The following is a 20,996-nucleotide window of genomic DNA, read 5'->3' on the forward strand; positions in this document are numbered from 1 at the left end:
CTGGTGTGTTCCTTGGTCTTCATGATGCTCTCTGCACTTGAAACAGAACCCTGAGACTATCACAGAGCAGGTGCATTAATACGAAGACTTGATTGCACACAGGTAGATTCTATTTATCATTACCAGTCATTTAGGACAACATTGGATCATTCAGATATCCTCACTGAACTTCTGGAGTGAGTTTGCTGCACTGAAAGTAAAGGGGCCGAATAATATTGCACACCCCACTTTTTAGTTTTTAATTTGTTAAAAAAGTTTAAAATATCCAATAAATTTTGTTCCACTTCACGATTGTGTCCCACTTGTTGTTGATTCTTCCCCAAAAAATTAGAATTTTATATCTTTATGTTTGAATCCAGAAATGTAGCAAAAGGTAGAAAAGTTCAAGGGGGCCAAATACTTTCACAATGCACTGTATCTACAGGGTTGGCCATTTACATGGATACACCTAAATGAAATTGGAATGGTTGGTGATATCAACTTCCTGTTTGTGGCACATTATTATATGGGAGATGGAAAACTTTTCTAGATGGGTGGTGACCATGGTGGCCATTTTGAAGTCAGCCATTTTGGATCCAACTTTATTTTTTCAATGGAAAGAGGGTCATGTGACACATTAAACTTATTGAGAATGTGACACACTGATAGCAACACTGAAGAAGAAATGCTAGCACAGGCTTCCAGTATCCGTTGTTTCAGATGCTGCCCATCTTGTATCTTTATGGTATGGTGTGGTGTATGGGGTACAAAGATAGTGGGGCCATTCTTCATCAATGGAAACCTCAATGCCACATGATGATGTGTTGCCCTCTTTATGCACTGAAGATGGTACGTTCCCTGAGTTTTTCCAACAAGATGGTGCACCACCACATTATGGGTGTCAGGTTCGAGCATTCCTACATGAACAGTTTCCTGGAAAGTGGACTGGTCATCGTGCGCCAGTTGAATGGCCACCAAGGTCTCCCGATCTGACTCCCTTAGACTTTTATCTTTGGGGTCATCTGAAGGCAATTGCCTATGCTGTGAAGATACGAGATGTGCAGCATCTGAAACAAAGAAGCCTGTTCTAGCATTTCTTCTGCGGTGTTGCTATCAGTGTGTCAAGAGTGGGAGAAGAGGGTTGCATTGACAATCCAACAGAATGGGCAGCACTTTGAACACATTTTATAAGTGGTCATAAACTTGTAAAAAACTCATGAAAGAATAAAGTTACATTAAAACCAAGCACACCATTGTTTTTCTTATGAAATTCTCAATAAGTTTGATGTGTCACATGACCCTCTTCCCATTGAAAAAATAAAGTTGGATCCAAGATGGCCGACTTCAAAATGGCCGCCATGGTCACCACCCATCTGGAAAAGTTTTCCCCCTCCCATATACTAATGTGCCACAAACAGGAAGTTGATATCACTAACTATTCCCATTTAATTTAGGTGTATCCATATAAATGGCCCACCCTGTATATTGCACACACATTATAGGTTAATTGTCTTCCTGTACAATTTTCTAACAGTATGTTTTTAGAAAAAGCCAAAGATCCAAAGGAAACCAGCCCAAACACCGACAAAGCTGTCTGTACTGTGTATCTGCTGTCTGGTACCTTAGAATCCCGGCTGGGTGTCCCTTTCTGACTCTTATTGCTCTGTCAGTTCCTAATAACACTTAATTTAGAATTTATTAATTCATAAATTCATGTTCTTTCTAGAAGACACCATTGCACAAGGGTTGCCTACAGGCAGAGGAATACTGTGCCTGTATGTACATCAAGCTTTGTGTTCGGTGTCACATGAAGCCACTAGAGATCTGTATTACAGAGCTCCAGGCACACTAGATGGTCATGTATTGATGCTTCTTGCTCACTTCTTTGGGTCCTGTATTTGTATTTGGTCTACATAGAACTCGGAGTTTGTACGGGTCCATTATATTATTGTGAGTATGAGACCTAAAACTATGAAAGTGTTATGCAACTTAGGTTGATCTATAATATAAAAAAAGTCATGTTTGTAGCTGGATTCATAAATCAGCATCCATATCTGTATCTTCTATTTGAGAAAACACATTATAATTTTTCCGAAAACATAGTGTAAAATCCAGTGACTGGTTTACAACAGGGTCTCCATACAAAGCAGACAGGCTAATAAATCTTATTATTCAGGAAGCACTCTGCAGAATGGATTTTTATAAAGGAGGATGTTGCAAGTGTCTTTCATCAATAATGTATGTATACGTTTCACAGCAATATCTCTATTGTACTGCATGAATGATCTGCATAAAGTCCGCATAAGGTGTGAAAGGAAAGGGGGAACTTTCTGAAACGGCCTGTTTGACATGCAGAACCACGTTATAAACACAGGCTTGCGTTATACAGAATACAGGATGTTTTATTCATCATACATCTTCAAAGGTGGCCAGGATCTTATTTAATACTTCAGACAACAGCTAGTGGCTTGCGTGGAAATTTTCCAGGTAATCTCAGTAAAAGACCATGTTCTCTTACCATAATCCTGTCAGAGAGCGATTGTGTGGAAGGCATTTGTAAAGTTCAAGAAATTCTTTATCTTCTAATTGTGTCCAGCCAAGACTAAAAAAATACAAAAAAAGGTTCCTGGTTATTAGTCACTCTAATATGCTAATATTGGGTCTGATGAAGGACTATATTCCTTTACATTCCTCAACAATGAAATGGAAACACCAAGAAGGAAAAGTTGTGTAAAAGTTATAGAACTCAGAAGATCGAAAGAAATGTTAATGATCTGCAAATGATGAAAAAATGGAAACAAATTTTTCAAAAATATCTCGGTTCATTCAGTTTCAAGAAGGAGTGCCACATGCACATACATAGATGCCTTGGTATGCTATGAATGAGATTCTTAATGTTTTTCTGAAGAATGTTCTTCCACGCTGAATACACAAATCATCAAGATCTGTTGCTGGCAGCTCCTTTTGTAATTGCCAACTAATGATGTTCAAGATGGGCTCTTTGGGAGACAAGTCTGGAGAAGCTGCAGGTCATGGTAGCACGTCTGGGTCATGCAGGATGCTTACAGTAGCACAAGCAACATGCAGTCAGAGGTAATATGGAAAAATGGCTGTACCACTGGTTCTGGTCTCATAACCAAATACAGTTATATGAAAAAGTTTGGGCACCCCTATTAATCTTAAGCTTAATGTTTTATAAAAATTGGTGTTTTTGCAACATCTATTTCAGTTTGATATATGTAATATATGTTGGACACAGTAATGTTTCTGCCTTGAAATGAGGTTTATTGTACTAACAGAAAATGTGCAATCTGCATTCAAACAAAATTTGACAGGTGCAAAAGTATGGGCACCCTTATCATTTTCTTGTTTTAAATACTCCTACCTACTTTTTACTGACTTACTAAAGCACTTTATTTGGTTTTGTAACCTCATTGAGCTTTGAACTTCATAGCCAGGTGTATGCAATCATGAGAAAAGCTACTTAAAGTGGCCACTTGCAAGTTGTTCTCCTGTTTGAATCTCCTCTGAAGAGTTGCATCATGGGCTCCTCAAAACAACTGTCAAATGATCTGAAAACAAAGATTATTCAACATAGTTGTTCAGGGGAAGGATACAAAAAGCTGTCTCAGAGATTTAACCTGTCAGTTTCCACTGTGAGGAACATAGTAAGGAACTGGAAGAACACAGGGACAGTTCTTGTTAAGGCCAGAAGTGGCAGGCCAAGAAAAACATCAGAAAGGAAGAGAAGAAGAATGGTGAGATCAGTCAAGGACAATCCTCAGACCACTTCCAGAGAGCTGCAGCATCAACTTGCTGCAGATGGTGTCACTGTGCATCGGTCAACTATACAACGCACTTTGCACAAGGAGAAGCTGTATGGGAGAGTGATGCGAAAGAAGCCGTTTCTGCAAGCACGCCACAAACAGAGTCGGCTGAGGTATGCAAAAGCACATTTGGAGAAGCCAATTTCTTTTTGGAAGAAGGTCCTGTGGACTGATGAAACCAAGATTGAGTTGTTTGGTCATACAAAAAGGCGTTATGCATGGCGGCAAAAAAACACAGCATTCCAAGAAAAACACTTGCTATCCACAGTAAAATTTGGTGGAGGTTCCATCATGCTTTGGGGCTGTGTGGCCAATGCCGGCACCGGGAATCTTGTTAAAGTTGAGGGACGCATGGATTCCACTCAGTATCAGCAGATTCTTGACAATAATGTTCAAGAATCAGTGACAAAGTTGAAGTTACGCAGGGGATGGATCTTTCAGCAAGACAATGATCCAAAACACCGCTCCAAACCTACTCAGGCATTCATGCAGAGGAACAATTACAATGTTTTGGAATGGCCATCCCAGTCCCCAGACCTGAATATCATTGAACATCTGTGGGATCATTTGAAGAGGGCTGTCCATGCTCGGCGACCATCAAACTTAACTGAACTGGAATTGTTTTGTAAAGAGGAATGGTCAAAAATACCTTCATCCAGGATCCAGGAAATCATTAAAAGCTACAGGAAGCGACTAGAGGCTGTTATTTTTGCAAAAGGAGGATCTACTAAATATTAATGTCACTTTTCTGGTGAGGTGCCCATACTTATGCACCTGTCAAATTTTGTTTGAATGCAGATTGCACATTTTCTGTTAGTACAATAAACCTCATTTCAAGGCAGAAACATTACTGTGTCCAACAGTTATTACATATATCAAACTGAAATAGCTGTTGCAAAAACACCAATTTTTATAAAACATTAAGCTTAAGATTAATAGGGGTGCCCAAACTTTTTCATATAACTGTAAATATAAAGCCGAGCTGTTAGTGTACCTGGAAAGAAGATTATAGGGGACAAGTTACCATACATTATGCCACCCCACATCATAATCCTGGGTGTAGAACCAGTGTGAGGTTCCCTTGTAAAAGTCTCTTCATGGCATTGCTGACATGGTCTCCAGATGCACACCAGAGGCTGGAATGGAGCAATTGAGGCAAAAATTGAGGTTTATCCTCTTCATCCATGACTCCCACAATTGTCTTGGATGCAATGATATCAGTAGCTTAGTCTGGTGACCTCATGGGCAATGCTGTGAAGAGGCCTTCATAAAGGAATGTCACACGAATCCTACTCCCAAGATTATAGAGTGGGGTGGCATAATATACAGTAGCCAGACTTCTCTAAAATTCATTTCAGGTACGCTAACAGCTTGACGTTACATTAATTTGGAATGAAGACTAGAAGGTCAACAGCTACCATACATCATGCCACTCTAAGACATAATTCTAGGAGTAGAACTGGTGTGATATTCCCTCATGAAGGACTTTTCCCATTCAGACCACTCTTCAGTTATCATTGTGTCCAAGACAACAGCGGGACTCATCGCTGAAGAGGATGGGAGGTTCCTTTGTGAATGGCCTCTTCATGGCGTTGCTCATATGACTATTATCCTTATGCCATGATAAAGCCTGAAATGGAAGACTATCCTCTCCTGCAACGAGTCTTGCTTTTGTCATAATTATAGCTGGAGATTGGTCTGCAAACCATGTGGACAACAACATGAAGAGGCCTTGATGAGGGAAGCACCTGTCAAGGAACTGTAATTTATTCATGATTTGAGGAAGCTTTGTAAATGTTCAGTGTAAATATTTTTAAGGCTGTGTTCACACGATGCGTATTTCATGCGTTTCCGCGGCGTTTTTGCAGTTGCGTAAACGCCGCGGAAACGCATGAAAAACGCATGGCAGAAGGGAAGCAATGTTCCCCAATGGAAATCCGCATGTGCTGTGCCCATGATGCGCAGCATGTCAATTAATTTTGCGGAAACGCGGCGATTTCGCCGCCATTGACTTGCATTAGAACGCGCCAATTCCGCAAGACAGCATTTGTACTTGCGTAATTGGTGCTTTCTAATGTGCGGATGGTACCCGGGTGTGGAGGAGAGGAGAGTCTCATCCACACCCAGGTACCATTAAAAAAGCTGTAAAAGAAGAATAAAATAAAAAATAAATGTATTCTTACCATCTGTCGGCCCGCACAGCGCTCCCGCTTGGTTCCCGGCACTTGCAGTGAGTTGTAGGACCTGCGGTGACGTCAGAGTCATGTGACGGGTCACGTGACGCTGACGTCGGCAGGTCTTTCAATTCAAAGTTGCCGGCGAGGGAGAACAGATTGAGCAGGACAGCGCGGGCCATCGGAGGTAAGTATATACACTCTCTCGGTTCACACTGTATAAATCCATGCTGTTTGCATGGATTTATATAGTGTGACCTAGTTATCAAGCACTTTCCAGGTGATGCTAACATCGCCTGGAAAGCGCTTGTCAATCTGCATGCGGAAACGCATGTGAATCTGCATGTGGATCCGCATGTATTCTGCAGGAAAAACGCATGCACAATCTGCATGCGTTTTTTCTGCCAGGGAGATGCAGAAATGATGCAGAAATTTTCTGCTTCATTTCTGCATCGTGTGCACATACCCTTAGTGTAGAATTTTGCGTTAGTAAAGGGATTGTTTTGCAACATGGGTCAGATAATCCACAGAAGAAAATTATAAATGTCTAATTGCTGGTGGTCAGGACCGAGTTTCTAGTAATCAGTAAGGGTCTCATTCATGAAAACAATATATTTAATTTCAGAATATACCGTTAAATAGATTTTTAAGTTTATTCAGATAAGTATTAACTGGTTTCTTAAAAGGGTTTTGGCAACGTTTTTTTCTACTAATATTTTTACATAAAGAAAAAACGTTGGGTCACTATTCAGTAAACGCAATCCCACAATGTATGGCACATTAATCATGTGTCGTCCATTGGGGAAAATCAAACAACCCCCACACACCTTCATGTTGGCAGAATATTCAACTTTGATTTGTCTTTCATAGACTTTAGTTGTTTTGACCATACATGTGGTAGTTGCTATATATAACTGTAGGTTGAGGTTACTGGATACTTTTCTATGGTGATGGATGTTTTAAATATTGAGACTATTGGAGCATCTGACTTTTCAACAAAATTCTGAAGCACTATTTTAGGATAACTGTTTAGATGCAGCTTCAATGAAGAGGTCCTACAATGAGCAAAGAAGTGGGAAGGAGATATCATGGGAAATGTAGCTTACAGTGTATCACTTACATTCTTGGGTTCTTGCCTGGCCCTTTCCCTATGACTCAGCTGGTGTGATGACAGCATTGGGACAGGTGTGCCATTTAGCATGTATGCGCTGTCCACAAGAGGATGAAAGCAGAGCTGCAGGAGATCCCCAGGAGAGGTAGGAAATTATTTTTACTTTTGTAATGTGAATGAATTGGGGGTGGGGCGTGAGGAGAGGACATTACATTATAATGTATTGGGAGGACATGTAATTATAATGAATTGCGATAGGACATGTACTCATAATGAATTGGGAGTGCATGTAATTTAAAATGAATTGGGGACGTAAATATAATAAATTGGTGGCATGTAATTATAATGAATTGGGATAGGACATGAAATTATAATAAATTGGGGAGGGCATGTAATTATAATGAATGGAGGAGGCCATATAATTTTAATGAACTGAGGGACAGAACATGTAATTATAATGAACTGGGGGATGTACAATGTAAATATAATGAATTGGGGGAGGACATGTAATTATAAGGAATTGGAGGGAAGGACATGTTACTATAGTGAAATGGGGGAAAGACCTGTAATTATAATGAACTGGTGCAGCAAACTCCTTAGTGACTGAGTGACGGCATCAAGACGTCAAAATGAACATTGACAAGATGGAGAAGGAGAAGGAAAATGGCTATAATCATATGAGACATCCATGGCAAGTTACTCGATGTAAATATTTATTCTATATCTACACTATAGAAGGGTCTGTTTACATGGACCAACCAGTGGCACTAAACGACTGCTGATCGGTAAACCATTATCTAACATTGGTTAGTTAGTTATCGTTAGTTGTTTAGTAGCCTGTTAACACTAACAGACCACAGTAAATGATGTGCACTAAAATACAGTATTTGATCGCTCAGTCCGCATATGTTACCATGGTTTTCAGCAGTGCGAATACTGTTTACACAGGACAATGCACTGTCAAGAACAATGATCTTTCGCACACGCAAAATACCATTTAAATCTGATGAAGAAGTGTTTTTACTCATTCATCAGCTGATCGGCCCTCTAGCACATCCGGCCCTTTAGCTGTTCCAGTCCAGCCTGAGGGCTGAGACATTCAAAGGGCTAAAACAGTGGCCCATGGGCCGCAACATGCCCTCACCACAGTCCGTTCACCGCCACCCGCTGTCACCGCTATTCAGACCCTTGGGATGTAGACAGCGAGGAATTGGGTTTTTTTTTCATGTGTGTATGGGATGTTTGCATGTATATAGGAAACTATGTGGGGGCTCATACTGTATTTAGGAGGCTATATGGGGGCTCATTCTGTGTTTAGGAGGCTATGTGAGGGCTCATACTGGATACAGAAGGCTATGTGGGGGCTCAGACTGTATATAGGAGGCTGTGTGGGGGCTTCATACTGTGTATAGGAGGCTATGTGGGGGCTCATACTGTATTTAGGGAGCTATTTGAAGGCTCATATTGTATATAGAAGGGTTATGTGGGGGCTCACACTGTATATAGAGGGCTACGTGAGGGCTCATACTGTATAGAGGGGGCTATGCGATCGCTCATACTATATATAGAGAGGCTATATGAGGCTCATACTGTATATAGGAGGCTATGTGGAGGCCTATACTGTAATTAGAGAGGCTATGTGGGGCCTTATACTGTATACATGGGGCTATGGAGGACTCATATTGGATATAGAGATGCTATGTGGAGGCTCATACTGCAAACAGGGGGCTATGTAGGGCCTCATACTGCATATAGAGGGGTTATGTGGGGGCTCATACTGTAAGAAGGGGGCTGTGTGTGGGATCTTACAGCATACAGGGGCTGTGTGGGCTCATACGACACATAGGGTACTGTGTGGGGGCTCATATGGTATATAGAGGGGAGTCAGCATACTTAATTCTGCTCCATATTAAGTGATACAATTAATATAAAACAATTATAAATAATATATTACTATTGAGAAGAATCAATTTTAGCCAATTGATTCATCCCTCCACAACAGTCACAGTCTCTCATGTGGCCACTTGGAAAAATTAATTGCCCAAACCTGCTTTAGTACAATAACATTTTAAAAGGCACAACTGCTTTAATTTTTCCCTCACAGGGATCATCAAAGACACAGCACTGTACCTAGAGAGGGTAATAGGTCTGTTTGTTATTTCAGTGCAATAACATTTTAAACGGGACAATCCCCTTAATTATTTTTCCACACCCATTTGGATCCTTTTACCTTTTTGCATTTTCATAGCAAAAAAAACAATCATTTATAAACTAATTTATGAACACAAGGAGAAACGTTACCCCTTAGACCTCAGTCCAGAACCTCTCACCTAGCCAAATCAATTCTCATACTTTGTACTGACGAGGGGCAATACCCCGAAACACTGTTTGCAAATTGAGATTCTGATTTGGCTTTTATCCTAAGTCATACTGCAAGGCTCGTTAAAGGGTCGATAGTGACTTGTAGGATTGCTGCTTCCAATTTTTCTCTGAAGAAACAATTTGCATATGAACTAATTTATGAACTAATAATTTATGAACTAATTTAAGAACTAATCATTTACCCAGTCAACATGCCACACCAGTAGGAAAAGCCCTTTAAATTAGTTATCCCAGTGCACAGATAAGCCAGTTATATTACAAATCTAGCCCTGCTACTACAGAAGAAAAACATAAGTCACAGTCCCTTTAGGTTACAATAGAACAGAAATGCACTGATCATCTCAGCGTTGGTTGCAGAACACAAGTCCTTCTGTAGTCTGTGTGATATGCGCCTGAGGGTTTACACTTGGTACCATAGCAATGCACCTGAGGTGACGACCAACGGAAGCTCATTGCTATTAATGAATTCCTGCACAAAGCAAGAACTGGATCCCGGCCATGATGGATATTTACATACGAGTCAGGGAATGAGCGCATACTTATGTCTGTCTAATAAATAATATATCATATATGATGATTTCCGTTGTTTATTTTTAGACGTGAGAAAAATAATATGTGAGATTAAAACATGAGGGAAATTGTTTGCTGAGACATTTGTACAGAGGCAATGTCACCATAGAAACACAGTGGCTGAAAAGTAGGATAAAAATGCACATAAAATATATTTATTGTATGTCTTGCACAGATGTACACATGCTGTATGCAAAACATACCGGTATACTGTAACTGTAATTTTAAAATTATGCAGCATAATTAGCATATCCATTTTCTTTTAAAGCCCTTGTTCTCTAGGGTTGATACTAATCATTTACTGTATGTAGAAAACTATTCTACCGTATCATTTTCTTCAGCTCACATATCAACTCACCTAAATTTGATAAAAATGGCTTCTTAGGGCAGGAGCAGAGGATAAAATCAGATCAATTATGTTAGTCAGTATCTGATCAGACTCTCACCAGAGTGTTCTCTCCATCTTCTCCATTCCGTCAGTCCATGGAAATCGGACTGCACTCAGATGTCATCCGAGTTCAGTCCATTGGTTTCCATAAACTCATTGACTTGTATAGCCAAGTACGATCCAAATATTAGGTCAAACTATGCAGCAATGCAGCAATTTTTTTCCTTTCACTGACTGTACGAGGAAAAATTGGACATGTTCATAGCCCCATAGCATAACATTGTTCCAAGTACAATCCGATGTTATGTCGGATCGCACTCGAAACCAATAATACAGTCATCTGCACGAGCCCTTAGGAAAATTCATAGAGGCTCCACCCCATTTCAACTCGTTAATGAGTTGAATTAAAGTCTATGTTATGGTACTGATTAGGTCCGTCTCACATGAGCATGATATAGGTGCATTTTTGTTCCCAAATTACTTTTGAGTGTCCAGACCTAACTGCTAGCCTAGCCTTGCTTTACACTAATGAGGGGCAAGAACTGTGAAACAGCTGTCAGAAGATGGGTAGCACTTGCAAGGTAGTTTCCTTCTCTTCGAAAAAGATAATTTGCATACTGTCACAAATTAACAGCATTCAAGATCCCTATTATGCTGTCAATTTGGGTCACTGAGCCAAAACCAGGAGAGGATCATAAACAAAGAAAAAGTAAGGTTGAACTTGATGGACCTAGGTCTTTATTCAACTTATGTTACTATGTACAGTAGATTAATATCTCTGCCATGTTTTTGACTAACTCCTGCCTTTGGATTCCAAATTCTCATGCAAAATACTGACCAAAATATTGTTATGTGGCCTAAGGATTTACCTGTCTGTAAATGAGTTTATTGGCAAGAGCTTCAATAATGGGCTTTTACCAATCACATAAGTTGTTGGCAGTGGATGTGAGGTGACATGTAATGCAAAATTTAGCAACACAACCATTCCATCAATATCATTAATACAACAAATATATAAGTCCCCTGTCAATTTAGATTTTCAATTAGTCAAGGGGCACAAAAAATGTTTCTGTGTTTGTACCTTTTGGCTGGAACCGTAATATTTGCCCTTACATAGGCAGACAGACCTAATTAAAGTACATGGGGTAAATAATTCCCACGTAGTAGAGTTACTGTAGTGTTTAAAGTGATTGATTCAAAAATATACAGTAATATGGATTTATAAGAGGAAATGTGGCAGCAGAATGTGGTTATCAATATCTACGGGTAGCATGAAATAGTGACAGGCCACCTCATTACCAAGAACTATGTTTTATGCTGAAATTCTGCAGTGAGAAGTGACCGCTGGGCGAAGCCCCGGGGGGGCTCCACTTTGGCCTGGCATAATTCACAGGTTTTTTTACCTAATCAGCGGTTTAAAGTAGAACATAGCTCATTGTAATGTGGGATCCTGTCGCTAGATTTCATGATGCCCATGATTAGGGTGCGGGCATCTGCTGACAGCGTGCCTTTAAAAGTCATAGCAGCTAGTACGCATTTTGGATAATTTTCTAAAGTGCACTAAAATGACAAATTCATACCCATTGCTATGTAAAACAGCTTGTTTTTTTCCCTCCTCAGTGGATTGGTAAAGTATTTATTCACATACAGCACAAGCACAAAAGGTGTCACCTCACCAGCAAGTACAGTATATGGACAAAAGTATTGGGACAGACCTCTCCGTGAATTCAGGATTTTCATTCATTCCATTCGCCACAGTGTATAAAATCAAGCACTGAGAAAAAGCAGTCTCCCTTAAAGGGGTTGTCCACCACTAGGACAACCCCTTCTTCAACTAATTGTTTAGCCCCGATAAAATAAAGAAACCTATACTCACCTTCAGTGTCGGTGCCGTTCCAGTGGTGTCAGCACTCGCCGTCCCAGGGTGCTGGTGCGGTGGAATGACACGTGGTGCCAAGCGCCCAATCACCACTGGCATCACTGTCTCCACTTTCGGACAAATCGAACATGAAGAGTAAGTCCGGACTGCAGCTGATCCCGGACTTCCTCTTCATGTTTAATTCGACAGGAGGCGGGGACAGTGACGCCAGCGCTGATTGGGGGCCGGGCACCACGTGTCATTCCACTGCACCAGAACCCCGGGACTGCTAGTGATGACACCACTGGAATGGCACCAGCGGGCACCACGTGTCATTCCACCAAGCATCAGTGGCCACATGACAGTTTGTGAGTGTGCACGCTATGCGCGCCTGTCTTCCCGCTCACCACGCTGACACTCAGCTTCTCCGGAGCAGGCGCACATAGTATATGAAGCTGGGATGTACACCCAGATTCAGTGCGCATGCCCGGAAATCTGAGAGTCATTGCGCAAGCACGGGAAATCCTGGGAGATTGCGGTGACGTAAGGACCAATGACTGGGAGGAATGCTAATACAATGGGCGGGGAGAATTTCAAAACACATTTGATTGACCATGACTGAAAAATTAGAGCTGCCCACCATTGTGACTGAATCTGAAGGTACTCATCAAAGTGTAAAAAGTGATTTGTGAGCTAAATACTGGGACATTCTGCTTGAGACAAAAATGTTAGTGATGCATTGTGCATCACTAACAGGACACTGGGGGCAGTTTAACAGCCATAAAGATGTTACAGGTTCCCTTTAAGATTCTGTCTCTCGCAGTTAAAGCATATCTACTGTACTATAAAAATTACAGACTTCTCCATTCTTTCTAGGTGGGAAAACTTGCAAAACCGTCAGTGTATCAAATACTTATTTTCCCCCACTGTATATACACAGTCATGGCGGAAAGTGTTGGCCCCCTTAAAATTCTTCCAGAAAATGTATTTTTCCCAGAAAATTAGTGCAATTACACGTTTAGTTATACACATGTTTATTTCTTTTGTGTGTATTGGAACAACACAAAACAGAGAAAAAAAGGCAAATTGGACATAGTTTCACACAAAATCCCAAAAATGGGCCATGCAAAACTGTTGGCACCCTCAATTCAATATTTGGCTGTACATCCTTTGAAATAAATAACTGCAATAAATCGCTTCCTATAACCATCAACAAGCTTCTTATACCCTCAACTGCAATTTTGGACCACTCTTCTTTTGCAAACTGCTCCAGGTCTCTCATGCTTGAAGGGTGCCTTCTCCCAACAACAGTTTTAAGAACTCTCCACAGGTGTTGAACGAGATTTAGATCCGGTCTCATTGCTGTCCACTTCAAAACTCTCCAGAGCTTTATTTCCATCCATTACTGGGTGCTTTTTGAAGTATATTTGGAGTCATTTTCCTGCTGGAAAACCTAGAACCTAGGATGCAACCCAGCTTTCTGACATTGGGTACTACACTGCGACCCAAAAACCTTTGGTAATCTTCAGTTTTCATGATGCCTTGTACATAGTCAAGGCACCCAATGCCAGAGGCAGCAAAACAGTCCCAAAACATCTTTGAACCTCCACCATGTTTTACTGTAGGTATTGTGTTTTTTTCTTTGTAGACCTCATTTTATTTCAAAAAGCTCTATCTTGGACTCATCTGTCCACAAGACTCTTTCTCAGAAGAATTTTGTCTTACTCACATACATTTTGGCAAACTGCAGCCTAGCTTTTTTTATACCTCTGTGTCAGCAAAGACCCTCCTGGGTCTCGTACCATCAAATGTCGATGGATAGTTCGCACTAACACTCATGCAATCTGAGCCTGCAGGACAGCTTGAATTTCTTTGGAATTTGATTAGGGCTGCTTAAGCTTTTCCACCATTCAGACTATCCTGCGTTGCAAACTTTCATCAACAAGTACCAAGGAAAGATAGGGGAAAGCTGTCCCTACAGTATGACTAAACTGAATCCCTACGATGTAGCGGGCTGACTGTTCCTAGCAAACAGACCCTCCTTAGTCCTCGGCTAGTCTGAACACAGACCTATAGCATAAGGGGAGGGGTCCCTAAAGAACTAAGGACTGGGACAAAAAATGGGACACCTCCTAAACAGAGAAGTTGTTGCAGAACACAAAAAGACAAACTAACAAAAAGGTACTAGAGGTCCCAAAATGACCAAGCGAACTGACAGAGAAAGGCACCGAAGCACTTGGCTAGAGAAACAGTCAAACATTGAAGTCCAGCACAGCCAGAAGGGCGGAGCTGGAATATAAAGGCAGATGGTCACGTGACCGCAAAACACAAGATAGCAAAAACAAACAGGAGGGTTCTAACAAGCAAAAATATGGTGTTCTCTGGATTGCTTTTTAAGCAAATTATCAGGATTAAGCTAAAAAAAATAATTGTCCTTGGCCCCTGATACCTGGGGCTATTTCTAGAAATATCTGTACCAGGAGGAGCAGACAAAACTGGAAAAAACAAACAGGAGGGTTCTAACAGTACCCACTCTTTTATGAGGATCCTCCGGATCCTCCAGGCCCAGGCCTATCCGGAAACCTCTTGTGGAAAGCTTTAACAAGCCTAGGAGCAGAGATATCATCCATCCTTACCCAGGAGTTGTCTTCGAGGCTGAAACCCTTCCAGGAGACAAGATACTGTAATCTCCCTCTAAGCCATCTAGAATTTAAGATACGAGAAATTTCATATTCGCCGTCTTCCACCACAGGAGGTACTGTGACAGTGGCATCCCTATCTGATACATCAGCCTTTTTCAGCAAGGAAACATGAAACACAGGATTAATCTTCCAGGAAGTAGGGACATCCAACCTAACAGCAGATGGGTTAACAACCTGAAGCACTTTAAATGGACCCACAAACTTAGGACTCAGTTTTTTAGAGGGAATCCTCAACCGCAGATTCTATGAGGACAACCAAACCATGTCACCCACAGTAAACAAAACCTCCTTACGTTTCCTGTCAAAATACTTCTTGGACTTCTTGTTAGCCTCTTGAAGGTTTCAACGTACACTAGTCCAAACTCTCTCCAAATCACCGGAAAAATTCTCCTCCTCCGGCACAGCCGACCCCAATTTGGAGAAAGAACCAAAAGACGGATGTCTCCCAGTACAACAAAAAAAGGAGAACACCCCGTAGGAGGATGTATGATTGTTAAGAGCAAATTTTGCGAGAGGCAGAAACTCAGACCACACCTCTTGATTGTCCGCCACAAAACAACACAAAAACTGTTCAACATCCTGGTTCTTTCTTTCAGTCTGTCCATTAGACTCAGGATGATAACCAGATGAAAATGACAAATGGACTCCCAACCTGTCACAAAAAGCACGCCAGAAGCGAGCCACAAACTGAGGTCCTCTATCAGAAACAATATCTGTGGGAACGCCATGAAGCTTGACAATCTCCTTAACAAACTCCTTAGCGAGTGTCTTGGCGCAGGGCAACTTAATGAATGGAACCAAATGACACATCTTACTAAAATGGTCCACGACCACCCAGATGACAGTAAAACCCTCGGACACAGGAAGATCAGTAATAAAATCCATTGTGAGATGCGTCCAAGGCGCACTAGGAACCTCCAGAGGGCAAAGCAACCCCGTAGCAGGAGTATGTGAAGCCTTTGACCTAGCACACACAGTACATTGATGCACCCACTTGATGACTTTCTTCTGCCATCCAGGCCACCAAACACTGTGACTGATAAGTCTTTAAGTCTCCGAAATTCCTGGATGACCTGCCAACCGAGACTGATGACGCTCCACAAACAAATGTCTCCTAAAGCTCTAGGCACGAACAACCTCCCATGGGGAGTGTTAGATGGAGCATAATCTTGAGCTTTCAGAATCCCATTCTCCAAAACGGAGTCCAATGCCACCACCACAACTCCTTTCTGTAAAATGCTCTCCTCCTCCTCGGCACCGACCGTAGAAGAGAAGCTGCGAGATAAAGCATTGGCTTTAACATTCTTAGTACCAGGGATATAGGTAACAGAAAAATTAAACCGAGAAAAAAAAAGTGCCCACCTAGCTTGACGGGCATTCAAGCGCTTGGCAGCATCCAGATAGATCAAATTCTTATGATCTGTGAAAACCTGAATAGGAAATCTAGCGCCCTCCAAAAAATGACGCCAATGTTCAAACGCGAGTTTAATAGCCAGCAACTCCTGATTTACAACATCATAATTCAGTTCAGTTTCCGAAAAAATTTTCGAAAAGAAAGCACAAGGATGTACTCCATCCTTGTTCTCCTGAGACAAAACTGCTCCGACCTCCACCGATGAAGCATCGACCTCGACCAAAAAAGGCTTGTTCTCATCAGGCTGCATAAGGATAGGGGCAGAACTTAACCTCTCTTTGAGATACTCAAACGCTTCAATGGCCTCAGTAGTCCACTGGACCGTATTCGCACCTTTCCTGGTTAGATCGGTCAGAGGTTTAACAATTACAGGAAATTCTTAATGAAATTCCTGTAATAATTGGCAAAACCCAAAAATCTCTGTATAGATTTCAAACCAATAGGCCTAGGCCATTCCTGCACAGCCTGAACGTTCTCCGGGTCCATCTCAAAGCCCTCGCTGGAGACAATGTAGCCCAAAAAACGAATTTTCTGCACAGCGAATTCACATTTCTCCAGCTTAGCAAAGAGTGAATTATCACTCAATAACTGCAAAACTTCACGTACACTCTGCCAACGGGACTCTAAATCTGGTGAATAAATCAAAATGTCATCCAAATAAACAACCACATTCTTACCAATCAAAGGTCTCAGGATGTCATTAATATGGTTCTGAAAAAATGCAGGTGCATTGGTAAGACCAAAAGGCATCACCAGATTCTCAAAATTACCTACCGGAGTGTTTAAAGCAGTTTTCCATTCATCACCCTCCTTCACTCGTAATAAATTGTATGCCCCCCGGAGATCAATTTTAGAGAACCACTTGGCCTTCACCAACTGGTTAAACAAGTCAGGAATTAACGGCAATGGGTAGGAATTGCATACGGTAATCTTATTAATTTCACGAAAATCTAGACATGGACGTAAACCCCCGTCCTTTTTTAACAAAGAAAAATCAAACTGCCACAGGCGACTTAGAAGGTCTAATGTGACCGGCAGCCAGGCTAGTCTGTATGTACTCCTCCAAGGCCTTTCTTTCAGGAATAGTCAGATTAAACAAGCGACTCTTGGGAGGAGTAGCTCCAGGAACAAACTCAATGGCGCAATCATAATCCCTATGAGGAGGTAAAACTTGCAACTCCTCCTCTGAAAAAAACCCTCCAAAAATCTTGAATAGGTACAGGTAATTCCCCTTTTTCCACAGCCGCAATGCGACTATTACAACATTTATCATAGCAATTCGGACTCCAAGACTTAATCACATTAGTAGACCAGTCCAGCAAAGGATTGTGCAGTTTTAACCAAGGCAAACCTAAAACGACCGAAGAGGGTAAATTATCTAATACAACCAAGTCCAAAATTTCTTGGTGAACTCCATTGATAGTGAGGGGAAATGCAGCAACCTGTTATCAATTGCAATCACAGAAATAGGTGATGACAAAGGTTTGGATTTCAATTTAAGGTTTTCCAAAAACCCTTTATCAATCACATTAAGTGTTGAACCACAATCCACAAATACCTGAAATTCAATCAAATTTTCCTGCAAAGTAGTACTCCCAGAAAGAAATACTCCTGCAGAGCATAAACAAGCTATACGGGCGTAACTGACTTTTTTTTTTCTTTACTTAAACGAATCTCACAATACTTAATCAAATGGTCAGCTTTACCACAATAAAGACACAATCCCTCGGCGAACCTCCGGTCTCTTTCCTGAGAGAGGAGTGACATCGCCCCGACCTCCATCGGTTCTCCGCCGTCAGAGCAGATTTTCTGGGGACTAGGACCTGACATTACAGGAGTCTTTACCTCATTCACCCTGGACCTCAGTCTCCTGTCCACACGAACAGCTAATTGCATGGCATCCTGCAGAGTCTCAGGTGCGGGGAATGCAATTAGCAGATCCTTAACCCTTTCACTCAGAATAGCAAGAAATAAACATTTCAGCGCAGGATCATTCCATTTAACTTCTGAAGCCCATCTCCTGAAGTGTGTGCTATAATTTTCAACATCACCTGACTCTTGATTCAAACGCCTGAGTTTTACCTCAGCAGATGAGATTCTATCAGGATCATCATATAATAGCCCCATAGCAGAAAAAAATTCTTCTACATACCTTACACACGGATCATTAGGTTGGAGAGAAAAAGCCCACCCCTGTGGTTCATTGCGCAAAAGTGACATAATAAAACCAATGCGCTGTGATTCATTCCCAGGGGACCTTGGTCGCAAAGGAAAATATAACAAACAAGCATTTTTAAAGAAAAAAAAATCTTGCTGTTTACCATAAAAAACATCAGACAGTCTTACCTTGGATTCCACAAAATGCGCTCCAAAACAGCTACTCACGTGTTGCTGTAGCTCGGCGACCTCCAGAAACAATCCCTGCAAGCATTTAGCCAAATCCTGGATGGAAACCATACTGATCCCCGAATTTCTTTCCTTTTAGTTTTTTGGGCTGGACTTACTGTTATGATCTGCAACAAGTATTAAGGAAAGAAAGGGGAAAGCTGTCCCTACAGTAAGACTAAGCTGAATCCCTACGATGTAGCGGGCTGACTATTCCTAGCAAACAGACCCGCCTTAGTCCTCGGCAAGTCTGAACGAAGACCTATAGCATAAGGGGAGGGGTCCCTAAAAGAACTAAGGACTGGGACAAAAAATGGGACACCTCCTAAACAGAGAAGTTGTTGCAGAACACAAAAAGACAAACTGACAAAAAGGTACTAGAGGTCCCAGAAGTACCAAGCGAACTGACAGAGAAAGGCACCGAAGCACCTGGCTAGAGAAACAGTCAAGCACTGAAGTCCAGCACAGCCAAAAGGGCGGAGCTGGAATATAAAGGCAGATGGTCACATGACAGCAAAACACAAGATGGAAAAAACAAACAGGAGGGTTCTAACACGTATTGATTATGTTGCTCACTGTAGACATAGGAATATCAAAATCTATGGAGATGGACTTGTAACTTTGAGATTGTTTCTATTTTTCAATAATTTTGGTTCTCAGACAGTTCTCTTCTCTTTCTGTTCTCCATGCTTAGTATGCCACACACAGAAATACAATGCAAAGATTGAGTCAACTTTTTCATTTTTATCTGATTTCAGGTGTACTTTTCATATTACCCACACCTGTTACTTGCCACAATTTTGGAAAGGTGCCAACAATTTTTTCTGGCCCATTTTGGGGGTTTTGTGTGAAATAAACGTGTATACAGTGGCATGTACTGTAAAAGTTTGGTCACTGCTGGTCAAAATTACTGTTATTGTGAACAGTTAATCAAGTAGGACATGCTTTTCAGTCCGCTCGCCATTCTGGTAGCTCTTCTCTGAACTTGCTCCAGTTTTTTTATATCTTTTTTAAAATGTGGTGCCCAGAACTGGACACAGTATTCCAGATGAGATATGACCAAGGAGGAGTAGAGGGGGATAATTACCTCGCGTGATCTAGACTTTATGCTTCTCTTAAGACATCTCAGAACTGTGTTTGTCTTTTTTTGCTGCTGCATCACACTGTTGACTCATCTGCAGTCTGTGATCTATTAGTATGCCCAAGTCTTTTTCTCACGTGCTTTGCTTAGATCAATTCCTCCCATTCTGTAGATGTCATTTTCATTTTTCTTGCCCAGAAGTAAAATGTTGCGTTTCTCCCTGTTAAATATCATTCTATTAGTCGCTGCCCATTTTTCAACCATATATAGATTCTTCTATCTCGTGGTACCCCACTTGAAACACTCTTACAATTGGATGTGCAACCATTTATTACCACTCATTGAGTATGATCACTGAGCCAGTTAAGAATCCACCTAACCATAGCCTTGTCAATTCCATACTTGGTCATTTTTTCAATAAGAATAATATGAGATACTTTATCAAATGCTTTGCTGCTGAAGTCGAGATACAGTATATCTATCGCATTTCCCTGATCCACAAAGTCAGTGATTCCATCATAGAAGGAAATTAGATTAGCCTGGGATGACTTGTTTGCTACAAACCCATGTTGGCTCTGGTTAATTACTGTATTCTTATCCAAGTACTTAGATACATGCTGTTTAATAATTTGTTCAAAGATTTTTCCTGCTATAGAAATAAGGCTCACTGACCTGTAATATCCTGGCTCCATCTTCTTTCCTTTTTTGAAGATAGGGACAAGATTTGCCCTTCTCCAATCTTCTGGGACTTCTCCTGTTCTCCCAGAATTTTCAAAGATTCTGGCTAATGGTTCTGCAATTTCCTCTGCTATCTCTTTTAGTACTCTAAGATGTAATTCATCTGGGCCAGGAGATTTAAATTCATTTAAATTAGCTAAGTGTTACCTCACGCTGCCTCCTAACTTCCCAGCCACCTTTCCTTCCTCAACCATTTACTCCTTTTTGGTAAGAATTAGGTCTAAGATGGCAGATCCTTTTGTTCTCTATTCTATCTTTTGAAAAATAAAGTTATCAGCAAGATAAGATAAGAATTTTCTGGACCCCTTACTTTTGACTGAGAGAGATTCTCAACAATTATCTGGATAGTTAAAATATCCCATGATCACTATGTTGTACTTTTTTGAG

At 41.2% G+C, this 20,996-nt stretch overlaps 1 protein-coding gene across 5 annotated transcripts in view; it reads right to left on the reverse strand.

Annotated features, from left to right (window-relative positions):
• LOC141153860 (NACHT, LRR and PYD domains-containing protein 3-like) overlaps window positions 1-20,996 on the reverse strand; it is a 128,517-nt gene that overhangs the window by 26,983 nt on the left and 80,538 nt on the right. For 4 of the 5 annotated variants that reach the window (XM_073639112.1, XM_073639096.1, XM_073639103.1 and 1 more), the window contains one exon: window positions 2,498-2,581. In XM_073639112.1, coding sequence (XP_073495213.1) covers window positions 2,498-2,581 — 84 coding nt within the window. Of the gene's footprint in view, window positions 1-2,497; window positions 2,582-19,782; window positions 20,092-20,996 lie in introns of those variants that run through there. The other variant, XM_073639121.1, reaches the window with a different exon arrangement.

The sequence above is a fragment of the Phyllobates terribilis genome, unplaced genomic scaffold (genome assembly GCF_046119375.1).
Source record: "Phyllobates terribilis strain yellow unplaced genomic scaffold, ASM4611937v1 Scaffold_1__5_contigs__length_1240528914, whole genome shotgun sequence".
NCBI lineage: Eukaryota > Metazoa > Chordata > Amphibia > Anura > Dendrobatidae > Phyllobates > Phyllobates terribilis.